The sequence below is a fragment of the Acipenser ruthenus genome, chromosome 30, assembly GCF_902713425.1.
Source record: "Acipenser ruthenus chromosome 30, fAciRut3.2 maternal haplotype, whole genome shotgun sequence".
Taxonomy (NCBI): Eukaryota; Metazoa; Chordata; class Actinopteri; order Acipenseriformes; family Acipenseridae; genus Acipenser; species Acipenser ruthenus.
Genome location: NC_081218.1, coordinates 5,912,334 through 5,929,818, shown reverse-complemented (window position 1 = coordinate 5,929,818; position 17,485 = coordinate 5,912,334). Strand labels below are relative to the sequence as shown.

Below are 17,485 nucleotides of genomic sequence, written 5' to 3'. Positions count from 1 at the left end.
TTAAACGTGTGATTCTTACCCCAATCAATATCATTCGTCAATAACCATTATACAGCCCTTTCGAATTCGTGAACTTTTTTCTCATGTAACATTGTTACATAGGAACACCTCCTATGGAGATCAAAGATTATGAGTTGCTGTCTGTTTTTGAATCTCGCCACTTATTTAAATTGACTTTTTTCCTGCTGTTCTTATATTCTTTATTTCTAATTGTGATGGTATTTTGTAGATCACTTTGTATATGCCATGGTTGTTTTAGTGTTATGTTATCTGTTTTCCCCTTATTTGTGAAGTGCTTTGAGATATGTGGGTATGAAGGGCGCTATATCAAATCAAGCTTATTATAATCAGTAGTACATATTATTATTGTTTATTTCCACAGACAGGTGCATCATTACCTGTTATTGTGCTGAAATGAAACTTCTTCAAATGTAAACAGGAGCCACTGGCATTGTCAGAAGTGCAAAAGTACTATTCAACGTGTACATAACTTTAAACAACGCATTGAAAAACATCGTAAGACATTTAAAAACAATACATCTACAACAACTAAATCTCTATGAACCTGCTACACCATGTCTGTTTTATTATTGTCATATTGCATGCGGGCAATAAAAATGTGCATTATAAATATCATATGGGAGATAGTGAAATTGAAGAAGGGAACTATGAAAAAGAACGAGGAGTTTATGTTGACTCAGAAATGTCTTCATCTAGACAATGTGGGGAAGCTATAAAAAAGGCCAACAAGATGCTCGGATGTCAGTGTGTGTGTGTCAGTGAGTGTTTGTGTGTGTGTGTGTGTGTGTGTGTCAGTGTGTGTGTATGTCAGTGAGTGTGTGTGCGTCAGTGGGTGTGTGTGTGTGTCAGTGTGTGTGTGTGTGTGTCAGTGTGTGTGTGTCTGTCTGCCTGTCTGTGTGTGCATGTGTCAGTGAGTGTGTGTGTGTGTCAGTGAGTGTGTGTGTCTGTCAGTGTGTGTGTGTGTCAGTGAGTGTGTGTGCGTGTGTGTGTGTTTCAGTGTGTGTATGTCAGTGAGTGTGTGTGTGTCAGTGTGTGTGTGTGTGTGTCTGTCAGCGTGTCTGTGTGTGTGTGTGTGTGTCAGTGTGTGTGTATGTCAGTCAGTGTGTGTGTCAGTGAGTGTGTGTGTGTGTCAGTGTGTGTTTGTGCGTGTGTGTGTGTCAGTGTGTGTGTGTGTGTCAGTGAGTGTGTGTGTGTGTCAGAGTGTGTGTTAGTGAGTGTGTGTGTCAGTGTGTGTGTGTGTGCGTCTGTCAGTGTGTGTGTGTGTGTGTCAGTGTGTGTGTCAGTGAGTGAGTGTGTGTGTGTGTGTCAGTGTGTCTGCCCGGACTGCACCCGAACCATCTTAAAAACACGAAGCCTCCAATAAGCTCATTTGTAAGAGTTAGTAAAGAATGGCGCTATATAATCTAAGGAAGCTGAATGTGAACTCCTAGCTGGAGCAACGAGAGAGGGAGAGAGGGGGCGGGGCAGAGAAGGAGGCGGAGACGCTGCTAGGCAACCGGCTCCTGAACATTCCACTCCGCTGAGCAGAGACCGTTAGGATTTAAAAATGCGAAAGTTCCGAGCGGCGTCAGGCGCTTCGTTTAATTAACACGCTTACATTTTAGCTTCTTGAAGTTACCACAGCGTGTCTATGTATGAATTACTGACGAGTAAGATTTGTGATTTGATTACTCTAGCAGATTAACTGATAATATATGGATGTTATTTTGTGAAAACAATACAATATTAAAAAAAGAAATGCTACAACATTTAATAAATAAATAAATTATACACCAAACTGTCGCACATTCGTTTAGTCTTAATATCATAACAAATATACTTATTATAAATACATACCTATATTATTTGTTGTAAAACTGTCTGGAACTGAAGTAAAGTATTTTTTAATACAGTGCTATTTGAGTATTTAAAATATGGTTATCTTCAAATTAAAATATCAGCAACGGTGTGTTAATTAAACGAAGCGCCTGACGCCGCTCGGAACTTTCGCATTTTTAAAGCGAAGCGAGGTGGGAATTATTTAAGACGAGCGCAGCGAGCTGGCATCAATACATTAAAAGTAAATCAGCTCATTTTTGCTGTTTAACCTACTATTTGTTAATTAAACAAGTACAACTTCAAAGAAAAGTGTTTAGTACCTGGTATTGCCAAACAGTCTCCCATCCAAGTACAAAACAAACACACATATTATTATTATGATTATTTTTTTGTTTTTTTTAGCAGACACACTTGTCAATCTCTGACATATATGATCTGATTTCTTTATTCATTCAATACATTTAGTTTATTAACCTGCTCTGTCACTCCACTGGGTAGTTATTCATATAATAAAAAGCATTTCATTCAAAGAGCTTTAGTTTTCTAACGCCTCTCAGGTTTTTCTTGTGGAATGGGACGCTTTTTAATCACAATAAGACATCTCAGGACATCTTTTCAAAGCTTTTACGCCAGTCTTTAATTAACTCCTATTTATTTTAAAGAGGTAAACCACCTGTTCATTTTACAAAACTAGAACCAAACAGCTGAGTAATACACTGTATTTCAAGCCCTCTTCAGCACTCTCAGTGTGTTTAGTTTTTCATGTCGTAACATTAACATGATGTTTTTTTAAATCAATAGAAGCTAATTAAAGCCTTGAGGAAGCGCTTTGATAATGCGGCCCCTCGAGTCTCACAGAGCAGCGCACTCCTTGGCGTGTCTCATTGCTGGTGACTCTTCTGCTGCTGTGGAGGTCTGGAGGATAATTTGTGCCATAAATAAATAAATAAAATTCGAAATAAATAATTAAATAAATAAAAAACGAAATAAATACATACAAATATAAATAAATAAATAAATAAATAAATAAATAGAACACGAAATAAATACACAAATAAGTAGAAACTGAAATATATTTAATAATTTATCTATCTATTTATTTATTTCGTTATTTATTTACTTATATATTTATTTATTCCGTTTTTTATTTCGCTTTTTATTTCGTTTATTATATCTGTTTTTTTATTCTGTTTTTTATTTCGTCTTTTCATTTTGGCACAATCTTTTGGAGCTGCCGTCAATCCTGCTCGATGGGCGGGACAGTAAGTGACTCTGATCTCCTCTCTTTGCCTGGTCGTGGTGCGGAGAGGTGTGCAGTCAGGGCTGCAGCGGCGTTGCTGTACAGTTTCAATGCTGTGAATATTCCATACGTTACAAATGTGTGCAATATGACTTATAGGAGTCTTATCCTAGAAAAGATTAGGGAGCATTTAATTCAAGTTGAATGTGGCTCGTTAAATGACGATTTTATTTTGTGTCGAGTAGATTGGCTGTTGGAAAGAATAGGGCAGATATTGGCATGTACTGATGAAAATATTGATGAAGGTGCCACAACTAACTTGCAGATAATTCGCCATCAAATTCTACGCAGTACCTGTGACGACGGTATAGCAGAAGAGTCCGCAGCGGTAGCCAGACTGGGACGGGAAAATCTGGACGTCCCAAGATATTTTTACAAAGGGAGTCCTCTCCGCACTGGTGATGTGCAGTTCGCGAATGAATCGTTCTTCTTGAACGACTCACTCAGGTGAACGATGGGAATCGGATCAGAGTCCCCATTGAATCGGTTCTTTTGATTCACCCCATGAACAAGCTGCGCGGCGCACAGGAGTTGAGTTACCATCAAGATTCAAAACTCATAAAGTGATTCCTTACCTCTCGAGTTTGGCTGATTTGTTCGTTGTAACAAGGAAACCGGGTTGTCTCTCAGCTCGTTGAGTGTTATGAAACTGAAGACCGTATGTGCCATGTTGGATCCAAATTCCCACTTACTTAGTGCATGATAAGAACTCTGTGTGAGCCAAAATGGCGCCCGTTACAGCCTCCAGACCAGAGATATATATCTATTATTACTATTTATTTCTTGGCAGACGCCCTTATCCAGGGCGACTTACAATTGTTACAAAATATCACATTATTTTTACATACAGTTACCCATTTATACAGTTGGGTTTTTACTGGAGCAATCTAGGTAAAGTACCTTGCTCAAGGGTACAGCAGCAGTGTCCCCCACCAGGGATTGAACCCACGACCCTCCGGTCAAGAGTCCAGAGCCCTAACCACTACTCCACACTGCTGCCCATATCTATGATCCAGACGGTGTGTACTTTCTAGAGAGCTGCTTCACGCTGTCAGGAACTCAGATTACAAGTTTGTGCACCAGAATTTCTTACAGTTCTTCTTAGTTTACTATGTACGTAACCTTGTGTAAGTCTGCCAAACAAATAAATAATAAAATGAATCACTGCTAGTTGTAGCCTGTGTGTTTGTTATTTTTTATACACATAAAAAATTAATCATATATGTAGTTAACTATTTTGCACAAATTATGATTAATACTTCTAAGTCATCTTGAGTAAAGTCAGCCAAATTACTAAATAATAATAATAATAATAATAATAATAATAACAATAACAATAATAATAATAATAATAATAATAATAATAATAATAATAATAATAATAATAATAATAATAATAGGAGGCTGTGTGGTCCAGTGGTTAAAGAAACGGGCTTGTAACCTTGGATAAAGACGTCTGCTAAATAAACAAATAATAATAATAATTGAGATATACACCTCATTTCCAAAATAAATCAATACAAACATCTACTGGTATTGTAACGTTATTGTACCCAAGGCTTAATTACTTGTGATTACATATTTGACCTTGAGGAATGAATGTATTTTATAGATGGCGATTTACAGCTACTGTTAAATATTTTATAATTTAATAATGAGCGCGACTCACCTTAGTCCACAAGGTAGTATCAGCTGCATACAACGACCTTTTAAGATGATATTACACAGTCTCGTTCTTAAACGTCTATTATATTTTACACGCACATTAAATATACATTTGCTAAATGTTATTTTACTGTGTTAAACACTAAAAAATACTTAATATATACACGTTTAAACTTTGTTTGTGTAAAATGTACATGTTGCGGTTATGGGTGTACTTCAACGCGTGATTGATCACATGACTAATCCCTAAAGGTTTACTGGATAGAAGAGGAAAACAAACTGGAAAGTCAGCGCAGATAAAAAAAGGATTCCTGTGCCGGTTGTATCCAAGTTAAATCAGCACTACAGGTCCAATCAAGCACAGCTACCTCGCTTCAAACAGCCTGCCGTTTACTTTTTAAACGCAGTTAGACTTTTAGACCCGAATAGGCGCGTTTTCTTTGTTTTGACTCGGTACTGATAAAATAGATTCCTGGATGGGACAAATATCATGACAACGAGCGTGCTGCATAGATGGACTTTATTAAAGAATGCCAGATACCTTTGGGTAACCGAGTTTTGGGACTGTTTCTAATTGATGTCCACATCTGTATAACTTGGCAAAGCTTTGCCGTACACTTCCAACCAATTCAGTGGATGCAGACGTGCAGTCTCAATGTATGTTCAAATCCACACCAGACAGAGAATGTCGGCAGCAACTGCTGGGAGATGTTGCATGCTTGCCTTTAACAAATACCAGCACTCTGTTTTAGTAAGGAAGCAAGTACCGCCATATTTAAGCTTTTTAGTGCTCTGAAATATTAGGTTTATTTAAACAGGTCCGTGAAATCCTAATTATAATCCTAATCCTAATTGGATGACTTGACCGTGGTCATATGACTGAATCCATTTTTTCTTCCTCACTGCGTTCGGTACTTGCTCTGTCTTTTTTGATTTTTAGTGACAGACTCGCCAACAACAGCAGCCACCATGACACTTCACCAGTAAAACCGGACGCACAGGCGCACGCAGCAAGGAACACGCATGACGCACCCCGCGTCACGTGACTGTGCAGGTTAACGTGATTGGATAGCCGCATAGACGCAATGCAAACAACTCACTCAATCAACACGCCCTAAACCAGTAGAGTGTGCTGTTGCACCGCGAGCCAGCGCAGCAGCCACATATACTGCATTTCATAACGAGAAAATAAAAATGTCACATTTTTCATCTGGGTTTTCAACGTTTACTCTAAAGATCCGGACAAATGGCGTCCCGACAGTACCTCGATCGGGACGCGGGACAAAGCCCCTATAGGTTTCATAAATAATATTTCTACGTTTTCTGTGTAGACAGTCATACTGGCGTTCTCATTAATTTAATTAGATTTAACGTTGTATTTTTTATGCATATCATTCTCCCCATTCCTTTTTTTCTCATTAATTTAAGATTACCTTTTGACAGCCTCAATCTCCCCCTGTCCGCGTCATTTTCCAGTTGCAGCTGTCTGTCAGCACTTGATTACATTTTATTATTATTATTATTATTATTATTATTATTATTATTATTATTATTATTATTATTATTATTATTATTATTATTATTTATTTCTTAGCAGACGGCCTTATCCAGGGCGACTTACAATCGTAAGCAAATACATTTCAAGTGTTACAATACAAGTAATACAATAAGAGCAAGAAATACAATAACTTTTGTTCAAGTGTGACAAACCACAATTCAATAATACAGCAGATAATAGTGATAGTTACATCAGAATATGATTAAATAGTGATAGTTACATCAGGATATGATTAAATACAAAATACTACAGGTTAAACACTTGGCAGATTACAGTATTCTGAAGTACAGGATTAAATGCAGTAAAATAGGCTCAAAATGTGTTGATAATTTGCCCTGAACCGACGCTGCAGCTAGATGTTTGTGTATGGTCGCTATACCCGCTGTAAAATATCTGTGTGTCCGCCAGAAAATACACACGACCGTGATTACACTAACATTTATTAAAACATTTTTAGAAGTTAAAAAAACAGATACCGGTATTAATATACTCGATCTGCTTTTATAGATTCGCTGAAGTTTTAAATTATACATGTACAGTAGTTGCTTCTGATTCATGTCGTTTAAATTAAATGCACTTCATTTTCTGACATTCGGATTCTTCAATCTCTGCGCCACGCATTCTCGCTTCTCATTGGTCAGTTTCTCTGGTTACGGCTGCGCAGCTCCAGGATCTGATCAAGATTTCGGATCAGTGGAGCTTGGTTCTGATCTGCTTAGTACAACGCCTTTTCATGATCCGGCTCCAGTGAGCCCGGATCAGATCCTGATTTTTGATCTCGTTAGTACAACCGGCCCCAGGTGTAACACTGTGGTGTTTAGTCATGTGGAACTCTAAATAATTGGTAAACGTTATGGGCTTAATTTGTGTCGTAGTTTAATGATTAGATTTTAAACACCAGCCCTGTTATAAACGCGTACAAAATGTTTAAAAAGTGCTGCAAATCATAAACACGTCCCAGAGTTTACAAAATAAACACAGCAGGGTGTTTAAATCCTAACACATTTAGAATTACAAACTCAGTGAGGTGTTTGAAAAGAGTTTTAAAGTTAAACACTCGGTCTTACAGTGTACGATACTGTGTTAATACACATACTGTATGTGAATCTGCAGGTTACCATCCCTGTCAACGCGTTTCAGCAATTCATGTACAGTAACAAATATTAATAAACTGGCGTCAGAGACCGGTCCTGGCGTCAAAGATTCATTCCATTCAGCGTCGCTGATTCTGCACACCGCTAAACTCCGCGGTTTCAAACGTCTTGTATTATTATAAAAACTCACCATCGAATAATATTATAAAAAGAAAAGAAAGAAAAATGAAATCGCGAGTTGCAAAGTTTTGCAGCTTGAATGCGCCTGGAGGTTAGTTGGTCGGTTCTTTTCGATGGTTTGTTGTATTGATTTTGGGCCGCCTTGGTCAAGGATTTGAGGAACGGGGTGTTACTGTATCCTGGGACCCTGCCTTCAAATTCAGATTCAGGTTCTGGATTGACAGGTCGAAGTGGCGACTCCGAGTGCAGACAGTTCAACCGCAAGTCTTTGTGTGTGTATCGTTATTTTACTTTGATCAAAAATGTACCGCGGTAACCAGAGCTTCGACGTTTGGAAAGACTACTTCGGTCTGGCCGAACTGCTGCAGGAAACGAGGACTCGTGGCGCTGCTGGAAGCGAGCCGGGTCCCGAACCGAGTGCCAGTGCTGCAGCGGGCATGGCGGTGACACAGCCCGACCGCGGTACGAAGCAGCAGAGCGCTTCAGAAGTCAAGTCGCCGGCGCTAAACCAACCCGACCCGACGGACAGAGGAAGCAAGTCATGCGTTTTTTGCAAAAAGAACGGGGAGTCCAGAAAGGTCTACAACGGCCACAGCTTTAAGGATGGTGACAAAGTGCTGTGCCCCTATCTCAGACGCTGCAAGTGCCCGCGTTGCGGTGCCACCGGAGATCAAGCGCACACAAAGCGCTACTGCCCGCAGCGTAACACAGACTACCACGGCCTGCTACAGAGAAGCGAGACGGGCAAGGCGCCAGGGGGGCGCCCCCCTTCAGTGATACCCCACGAATATATTTGAGATGCACACGGCCCAGAACCGCCCCAGACCGACAGGCTCCTATTCAAGTCTGGGGAAGCAAAAACACAACTGGGACGGCGGGTAACCGTTCTTCCTCAAAAAACCAAACCAAACCCCAGTTGTTTTCAATGTGGGTTTGTTGTTTGTCCTTGCTGCACTTTGCTGCCGTGCTGTCTGTGTTTACAAGCTGTACTTTGTTTTGTGCTGTAAATAAATATTCGGCATGTTAATGTATTATGAGTCTAATACACAGTACACGTGTGTCTATATGTATATATGTAAAGGTTTTGTATTACATGTAGAGTTCTTCATTATATATGTAAAGGTTTTGTATTGCATGTAGAGTTCTTCAGTATATATTTCACTGGGTGTGAGCTGGGGTGAAGGATAAGGCAGAAGCAGCAGCAAGGAGCAATTAGTAGGACAGAATGTGGTCACTGACTGAGGGCGACGATGCCGACACATCCCAGGGGCAGAGGACCCAGCAACCGAAGCGGGATAGAAAAGATGGTCGAAGACTGAGGGCGACGATGCCGACACATCCCAGGGGCAGAGGACCCAGCAACCGAAAACACATGAGGGTTATGACTCGGAAAGCCGCCCCTCGAGAGGAGATGAGAGAGGTGCCCAGCATCTGAGGCTTTTGTAAGGGGCGCTCGTAAAACCCGATTGGCCGAGACGTCACGCTGCCTGGGACCTGAAAAATAAGGACAAAGCATTGAGGTTAGTATAGGACTCAGCACGAGTGACCACGTCCTGAAAGAGAGGCAGAATAGAACAGAGCCTCGAGTAAGGTAAGATGAGCGCAGGAGCTGCGACAGGACAGAGTTTGGCCGGGGGTCCGCTCTGACTCACATGATGAGAACCCCCCTGAAGGTAAGGGAGGCGGATGCCTAGCCCTGAGGTCGGGGAAGTGAGACTCACTTGCCCCCTAAAGGATGGACCCCCGGCACCTCACGAAAACTCCCACACCGTGAGACAAACAAGAGACAGTACATGCCTACGCATAACATAAACAAAAGACCAGAAGGACAAACAGAGGGAGATTAGTAATTTGTTAGTAGGGTGTGACTATGTGTATACCTGCCGCTCAGTGGAGAGGAAAAAACCCCTTGAGGCCGATTAGGGGAAAACCTCTGGTGGCCCCGGCAGACAGGAAGCCCCCACTCCAGGCATACTAGCAATTTTTAAAAATGGGCAGCAACTACATGAGAGGAGAATGAATGAATGAATAAATGAAAGAATCCACTGCAGAAGAGGGCCAGCTCCCCACATTCATGATCTGGCTGTGATTGATGTTGGCCCTTGCAGCAGAGGGGGCTGTGCCTACAGAATGATTTGGGGGGGGGGGGAGGCATGCTCTGGAGGCGAAGTAGGTTGAGATCCAGTGACGAGTGATCCGAGGAGTGGGGTAGAGTAGGAGTAGGGAGGCTTGCTCTGGATGGTAGAGAGGTGGGTTGAGAACCAGCGATGAGTGATGATAGGAGCGAGAGGAATCAATGAACTGAGGGTCTAGGGGGCGGGTTAAGGTTTCTTGCTGGGGAGATACCTTGATGTTGAAAAGAAGGGGCAGATAGGGGACTCTACTTGACAGCTGAATGAACTAACCATGCTGAAATTGATCCGTCTTGGAAGGTACGACCGAATGATGAAGTAAATTAGAAGCAGGAGAAACTGCGAGTTCTGAGGAGACTGAAGAAGGCTGAGATAACTTGACGTTGAAAAGAATGGGCAGATAGAGGACTCTGCTTGACCGCTGAATGAAGTGACCACGCTGAAATGGATCCGTCGTGGAGGTACACAACTGAATGATGGAGTAAAATTAGAAGTAGAAGAAACTGTGGATTCTGAGCTCCTGAGAAGACCGAAGAGGGCTCAGATGCAGATGATTTCCATAGGTAGATCTTTGTATGGGGCGAAGTGGCGTTTCCAAAGAGTAGAATGAGCAAACTGAGAATGTTCATTAATGAGCAAACTGAGAATGTTCATTAATGAGCAAACTGAGAATGTTCATTAATGAGCAAACTGAGAATGTTCATTAATGAGCAAACTGAGAATGTTCATTAATGTAGACAGGCGGGAAGGTGAGGCAGAAGGGAAGGCTCTTAAGAATCCCACGGAGGGTCAGGCGAACTGCTGGTATGGAGAAAATGGGGGAGAGAGAGAGAGAGAGAGAGAGAGAGAGAGAGAGAGAGAGAGAGAGAGAGAGAGAGAGAATCCCTACCGTGGACGATGAAAGCCAGGATCTGGTTTTGTTTGAAGGAATAGGATGAATCCAATTCTGGGCACAGAAGGCTGAAAACACTGACCAAGCTGTAGAATATGAAGCTCTCGAAGAGGGCTAGGGCTGCAGACATGAAATGTGGAGCAGATTGAAGGATGTTACTGAGAGTAGGATTCAGTCAAATAGCAGCTGATGAAGCTGGGGAGTCTGGAGGGGGGGGGGCAGCAGACGGGACCAGCTGACGGAACTGGATACCGAAAGTAGAGGCCGAACTGAGGGTTGAGGTAGCGGCTGGAACTGAACGAACATGTGTAAATCGACTGCTGGGGAAGCTCAGCACCCTTTGTGCTCCATTTACTGGAAACAAGGGAAGAGAGGAGATGTCGACCATCCTATGTGTTAGTTAATACAGGATCGATCAGCGGTCTGCTACTATCCTGTCCGCTTGAAATGGAAAAGGTGAACTCACGTTCAGAGATTGGGTTTCACAACTCCAGTCATTCTCCTAGTAGTGGAACTCCTTTACTCATAATCAAGACAGATTTCCAGTCTCATACCACGTCTCTCACCATGCATTAATGCTGTAATATTTGAGAGGATGTGAGGACATCTGAATAGATTGCTGAGAAGGTCAAGCACCTCGTATTTTGATTAGATGGGGATTAGCGTTAGCCTTGGTTGTGGAATGCTGCCGTGATCTGCATATTGGAGGAAAGCGGGAGCGGGGGAAGCTCTGGAGAAGTGCAGTTACAGATTTAAACTGTAAACTAAAGCAACTTTGCATGCTATAATAGTGAGTAGATCTGAAGAGGAAGCAGAGATCTGCTGCAGTGAGGAGCAATTAACAGAGAGGACGGGATCTGCTGAATGGTGCGGAGATCTGAAGAAGTAACGATGAAGCGCTGTCAATAATGAGCAGTGGTCTGCTGTAGAGAGAGAGAGAGAGAGAGAGAGAGAGAGAGATCTGCTGAAGCAGTGATCTGCTATTGTGAATGGTGGACTGCCATCAGTAGAGTGTGGTGGTGTGCTGCAGAGCGCAGAGATCTGCTGAAGCAGTGATCTGTAATAATGAACGGTGGACTGCCATCGATAGTGTGGTGGTCTGCTGTAGAGCGCAGAGATCTGCTGAATGCGGTGGATATTGGTCTTTGAGTGAAAAGTGATTTAGATAAAGCCAGAGATGAAGAATGCATAGAGCTGAGGCCGCTGTAGAACCTGAGAGGATGAAGAATGCGTTGCTCGGAGGCTATTGCAAAATCTATTGATTTGGTCGGGAGCAGTCTGAGTGTATTGTCTAATCGCAGGGTAGGAGGACACTTGACTGAAATGATGATAGTTGTAGGACATGGTTTCCGTTTCTGACTGGCAGCTCACGTTGCTGAAATGGTAACTTGAAGGTTGAATAAGGTGCCTTGGTGAAATTTGCTGGTTTGAAGGAGAGGAGCCAGATGAGGAAGCACGAATCCGGGAACAGGAAGAGGTCACTGGGATGGAAGCCTGGTGCAGGGAAGCTGGAAGTTAATGTGACGGTAGATTCGGAGCATCTCAGAAAGCCGACAAGTGCGTGGCTTCATGACCATGTCCTCAAAGGGTGGTGGGGGGGGGGTGGTCAGGTAGAGTTGAAATTGAAGAATGTCAGTTGATATAGATAGACAAAGGATGAGGCAGGAGGGGAACTCCCGAGAATAACTGCGAGAATAAATAGAAAAGCAGTAGTGTCCGAGCTTCGCAGCGATACCAAACTCGTTTAATATATAGAGAGAGAACTTGTAGTATTATACTGCCATCCAGAGGTTATGATTGGAATTAAACCATTGACTTGAGTGAAGCAGGGTAGAATCTATGAAGTTATTACGATTAAAATCCTTGTCTATGTAGAACAACATTTGCTTATTCCCTTAGATTTAAATAATAAATGTTCTAGAGATGTTAGGACAGCTAGTCATGTATAAAAATAAGTAAACGCAGTACTTAGAGGTCATGATTCAGCGCGTTGAATTCGTCTCCACCAGTTGTGAAAGCGCAGCAACAGGAAGCCGGAAAACAGCAGTACTGAGGCACAGAGCACGCAGAGCCTGATGAAGCTGCCTGGTCACCATGACAACTTACCACTCCCCGCAGTCACTCAATGACGGCGTTACCGTGGTAACCGTGGTCTGTAAGGCGCCGGTGGAAAAGTTGCAGTGCAGCACTATCGTTGGAGCATGTTGTGACCAAACCACGAGCCGACACTGGTTAAAATGGGCAGGATACGTCTTTTAAAAGGTTGAACGTAGCTAATGGAGGTCCAGGGCAGGATCTTCCAATGGAAGGGTAACTGTGCTGGCTCTGTGGAAGCAGGGGAGGGGCGTCTGATTGCAGGCGAGGAGTAAAGAGAGATTCCGCAGCCAAAGCTTAATGGTGGATTTAATAGAGCTAAAATAAGGCAATCGCTGACAACGGGAATGTCGATGTCTTGTCGAAGGAGCTTGAAAGTTTAGCAGAGGACCAGTCTTTCTGATAAAGTTGCAGACAGGTTGAGTAATGAAGCTGCGCTTGAACGGCACTGTTGCTGGATGGAACAGGAAAGACAAACGTTGGAGCTCTTGAAGCCGAAAAGAGAAGCTGACTGAAAAGAAGGATCACCTGAGCAGGTAGGAAAATGATTGATAATATATCTTGGCAGCGCTGTGCAGAGAAATGACCTGCAGTGAGCGAGGCAACGAAGTTTAGATATTTAGCGGTGGAGCACGAAACGACGGCGTCTGAGCGTTTGCTACAAAAACGAAACACTCGACAGAAAAGGTGCCGGTGATCAGGGCTTAAATAGTAAATAGATGCTAATTGACAGGAGATTAGAAAATTAAAAGATTAGAAGATTAGAGGCCCCCAGCTTCACACCCCCCGAACCTCGCAAGCTAACATGTAAAGGTTTTGTATTGCATGTAGAGTGTTTCAGTATATATGTAAAGGTTTTGTATTACATGTAGAGTTCTTCAGTATATATGTAAAGGTTTTGTATTACATGTAGAGTTCTTCAGTATATATGTAAAGGTTTTGCATTGCATGTAGAGTTCTTCAGTATATATGTAAAGGTTTTGTATTGCATGTAGAGTTCTTCAGTATATATTGTAATATAGCGGGTTGTGAGAGACGGCAGGGAGGGGGTTAAAACCTCCCTGCAAAGAAAAAAACTTGTGAGAATGCACCGTTTTGTGTTGCTTTATTGTTTTGTTAATTGTTTAATTGTTTTATTGTTAATTGTCTTCCGCACCTGGGCGTTATTAGAAATTAAGCCCAGGTGCGGGAGTTTAAAAGGAGTGCTGTTTGTAGCAGTGTGTTTGTGAAGACGGGGGCTGCTGAGTGGAAGGAGGCAGTAGGTGCGCTGTCTCCGAGTAGCCAAAGGAAGAGAAGGAAGTAAGTGCTGTTTAAACCAGTGTGTTTGTGAAGACGGGTAAACAGCTTAGCTGTCCCGCGTTAGTCAGGGTGTTTTCCTGAAAGTCGAGTTAGTGCTCCAGAAGAGCTAGGTGTTATTTTGATTTTGTGTATTTTGTTGTTTCCTGTTTATTAAAAAATTGCGCAAACGCGCTTAAAAAAATCCATTTCTGTGTGCCGGGTCGATTCTTAAAGGGGCAACGAACTCAAGTGAGTGAGTTTCTTTTACATTTGGTGGCAGCGATTGTGGGCGCCCCTGGAGACCCAAATGGATTTTAGAGAATTAATTGAGATGTTCAATAAAAACACCGCTGCTCAGGTGGAGCAGATTAAGAAGATGGAGAGGCAGAGACAGGAGCTGGGCGGGGCCCCGTTGATAATGCAAGAGCGGGAGCCAACGGAACTGGAGCGGCTGCTACAAAAGTGGGAGCTACCGTCCCGAGAGCCAGAGGGGGAGGAGCTGCCGCTGCCAGAGCCCAGAGGGGAGGAGCTGCCGCTGCCAGAGCCCAGAGGGGAGGAGCTGCCGCTGCCAGAGCCCAGAGGGGAGGAGCTGCCGCTGCCAGAGCCCAGAGGGGAGGAGCTGCCGCTGCCAGAGCCCAGAGGGGAGGAGCTGCCGCTGCCAGAGCCCAGAGGGGAGGAGCTGCCGCTTCCGGAGCCCAGAGGGGAGGAGCTGCCGCTGCCAGAGCCCAGAGGGGAGGAGCTGCCGCTGCCAGAGCCCAGAGGGGAGGAGCTGCCGCTGCCAGAGCCCAGAGGGGAGGAGCTGCCGCTGCCAGAGCCCAGAGGGGAGGAGCTGCCGCTGCCAGAGCCCAGAGGGGAGGAGCTGCCGCTTCCGGAGCCTAGGGAGGAGGTGACGAGCGTACCTCCACCACAGCCCCGACCACCACCCCTACGGTCCAGTCCGGTGTCGCTGCGTCCAGTCCCTCACCCCTTGCTCCTGGACACCCTGTCGGTTAGCCTGGACCTCCCTTCACTTGACCTGGAGCCCAGGAGTCGGCAGGATCGGGCACAGTTCTCCACCTGGTCCCCTGCTCCGCTCCTCCTGGACATTAAGACGTCGCTGTGCTGCTCCCAGACGTCGCGTACGCTCCCCCTGGTCGCTGCGTCGCTCCCCCTTGCTGACCGGACGTCGCTGCACTGGGTCCCAGCTGCAGACCTCTGCCCGCTACTGCAGCCTCCAGTGCCCCGGTCGTCGTGCCGGTCGCCCCTGACAAACCGGTGGGGTCCCTCGTCGCCGGTGCGCGGTCCCTACCTGGCTGACCCAGGACGTGGACCGATCCACCCTCGAGTTCGCCCGTGGAGGAGGGCGAAAATTGACATTTATGGACTTGAGGGTGGGTGGTTGTGTTTTAGGGGAGGAGGTGGCCGTCTCATGGCCGGTGTCTTGGAAAGACAAGGGGGGGGATATGTAATATAGCGGGTTGTGAGAGACGGCAGGGAGGGGGTTAAAACCTCCCTGCAAAGAAAAAAACTTGTGAGAATGCACCGTTTTGTGTTGCTTTATTGTTTTGTTAATTGTTTAATTGTTTTATTGTTAATTGTCTTCCGCACCTGGGCGTTATTAGAAATTAAGCCCAGGTGCGGGAGTTTAAAAGGAGTGCTGTTTGTAGCAGTGTGTTTGTGAAGACGGGGGCTGCTGAGTGGAAGGAGGCAGTAGGTGCGCTGTCTCCGAGTAGCCAAAGGAAGAGAAGGAAGTAAGTGCTGTTTAAACCAGTGTGTTTGTGAAGACGGGTAAACAGCTTAGCTGTCCCGCGTTAGTCAGGGTGTTTTCCTGAAAGTCGAGTTAGTGCTCCAGAAGAGCTAGGTGTTATTTTGATTTTGTGTATTTTGTTGTTTCCTGTTTATTAAAAAATTGCGCAAACGCGCTTAAAAAAATCCATTTCTGTGTGCCGGGTCGATTCTTAAAGGGGCAACGAACTCGAGTGAGGGTGAACCTTTTACAATATGTAAAGGTTTTGTATTACATGTAGAGTTCTTCAGTATATATGTAAAGGTTTTGCATTGCATGTAGAGTTCTTCATTATATATGTAAAGGTTTTGTATTGCATGTAGAGTTCTTCAGTATATATGTAAAGGTTTTGTATTACATGTAGAGTTCTTCAGTATATATGTAAAGGTTTTGCATTGCATGTAGAGTTCTTCAGTATATATGTAAAGGTTTTGCATTGCATGTAGAGTTCTTCAGTATATATGTATATATGTAAAGGTTTTGTATTGGATAGTTCTTCACCTCACTGCTCCTCGATTGCATTGTTCCAAGGAGTTTACACCCAATATAAACAATCTACATTTATTCTTCGTTGTGTCTCTATTCTTTGGTTTTTTGTGTCGATGCACATTATTATTAACTTCAATTTCAAACATTTCTGTACTTTTACAAGAAACACGCAAAACTCTTGCATCACCATTAACTCACTGTGCTTCATGCAGTCGAATGAAACCCGCTGAATAATGTGACGTTAACATATTGAATAAAACACCGCTTTGTAGTTTTCCAGATACTTAACAAAAAAAACCCTGACAAATTAAAAAATGGGACATTTCAAAATCTAACATGAAATACTACTGTACTGTTATTGTGGCTTCCGGTAGACTTTTGCAGTATCATTTTGTCGCTTCTTTTGATTACACAATGTTAAATAAAATATCTACATTGTGTTCAGATAGGTTTTCTTTTTTTTTTTTTATATGTCAATCCTAAAAATGTTTTTTTTTGGTGCAAAACATTTGACCTGAGCTGCAGATTTCACTTTGGCTTCAGAACTAGAAACAAACAGCAATTACAAAAATAAAGCCTTTGGTAAAAAAGAAAAAAAACGGTCTTTCCTGCAGGGGGCGCTAGGCGAATACAGTCCCTAAAGAGCCGTTTTTTGGACCTGGAGCTCTGCTTATTATACTCAATATATATGCAGTGGTTCCTGCCCCTGTCCCCTCACCCTATCCTGGCTAGTCGCAGCCCATGCTCGGGGGATGTCACTCCAGTCGTCAGTCACTTTAAGGTTCGCTTCCTGTGGAGTGTTTTTAACACGTGCTTCGGATCTGTTTTTTGTGACGCAGATCAGTTTGCAGACGTCAGGTTTGAGGAGTTTTGCCGGTGATGGGATCTTCACGGTGAACTACATGTTACACGGCAACTGAAATCCGTGAAAAAATAAATAAAACAAAACACAGCCGTAGTCACATGCGACATCTTCAAGCTGTGATCTAGGTCAGGATAAAAACTAGAAAACAGCTTTTTAAAAGGAATTCCAATACAAACCTTCCACACCAATGAGAACAGGGAGTAACTTCAGTATGAGAGAACAAACTTTACTCAACTTGTAAAAAAAAAAAAAAAACATTTGGCAAGCCGCTTGAAAACAATCAATTAAATAAATAATAATAATAAAAAAAACATTTCTAAAAGACAACCAAATA

The 17,485-nt window shown here is 43.3% G+C and overlaps 1 protein-coding gene across 1 annotated transcript; it reads left to right on the top strand.

The window, feature by feature from the left end:
* Nucleotides 1–7,938: 7,938 nt before the first annotated feature.
* Nucleotides 7,939–8,433, top strand: LOC117414364 (nanos homolog 3-like). Its single transcript, XM_034024157.1, has one exon. The coding sequence runs from the start codon at nucleotides 7,939–7,941 to the stop codon at nucleotides 8,431–8,433; it is 495 nt and encodes a 164-aa protein (XP_033880048.1).
* Nucleotides 8,434–17,485: the final 9,052 nt, after the last annotated feature.

What these genes read in the sequence shown, in the direction of transcription:
- LOC117414364 (XM_034024157.1), top strand. Translation starts at nt 7,939, where the DNA reads ATGTACCGCGGTAACCAGAGCTTCGACGTTTGGAAAGACTACTTCGGT.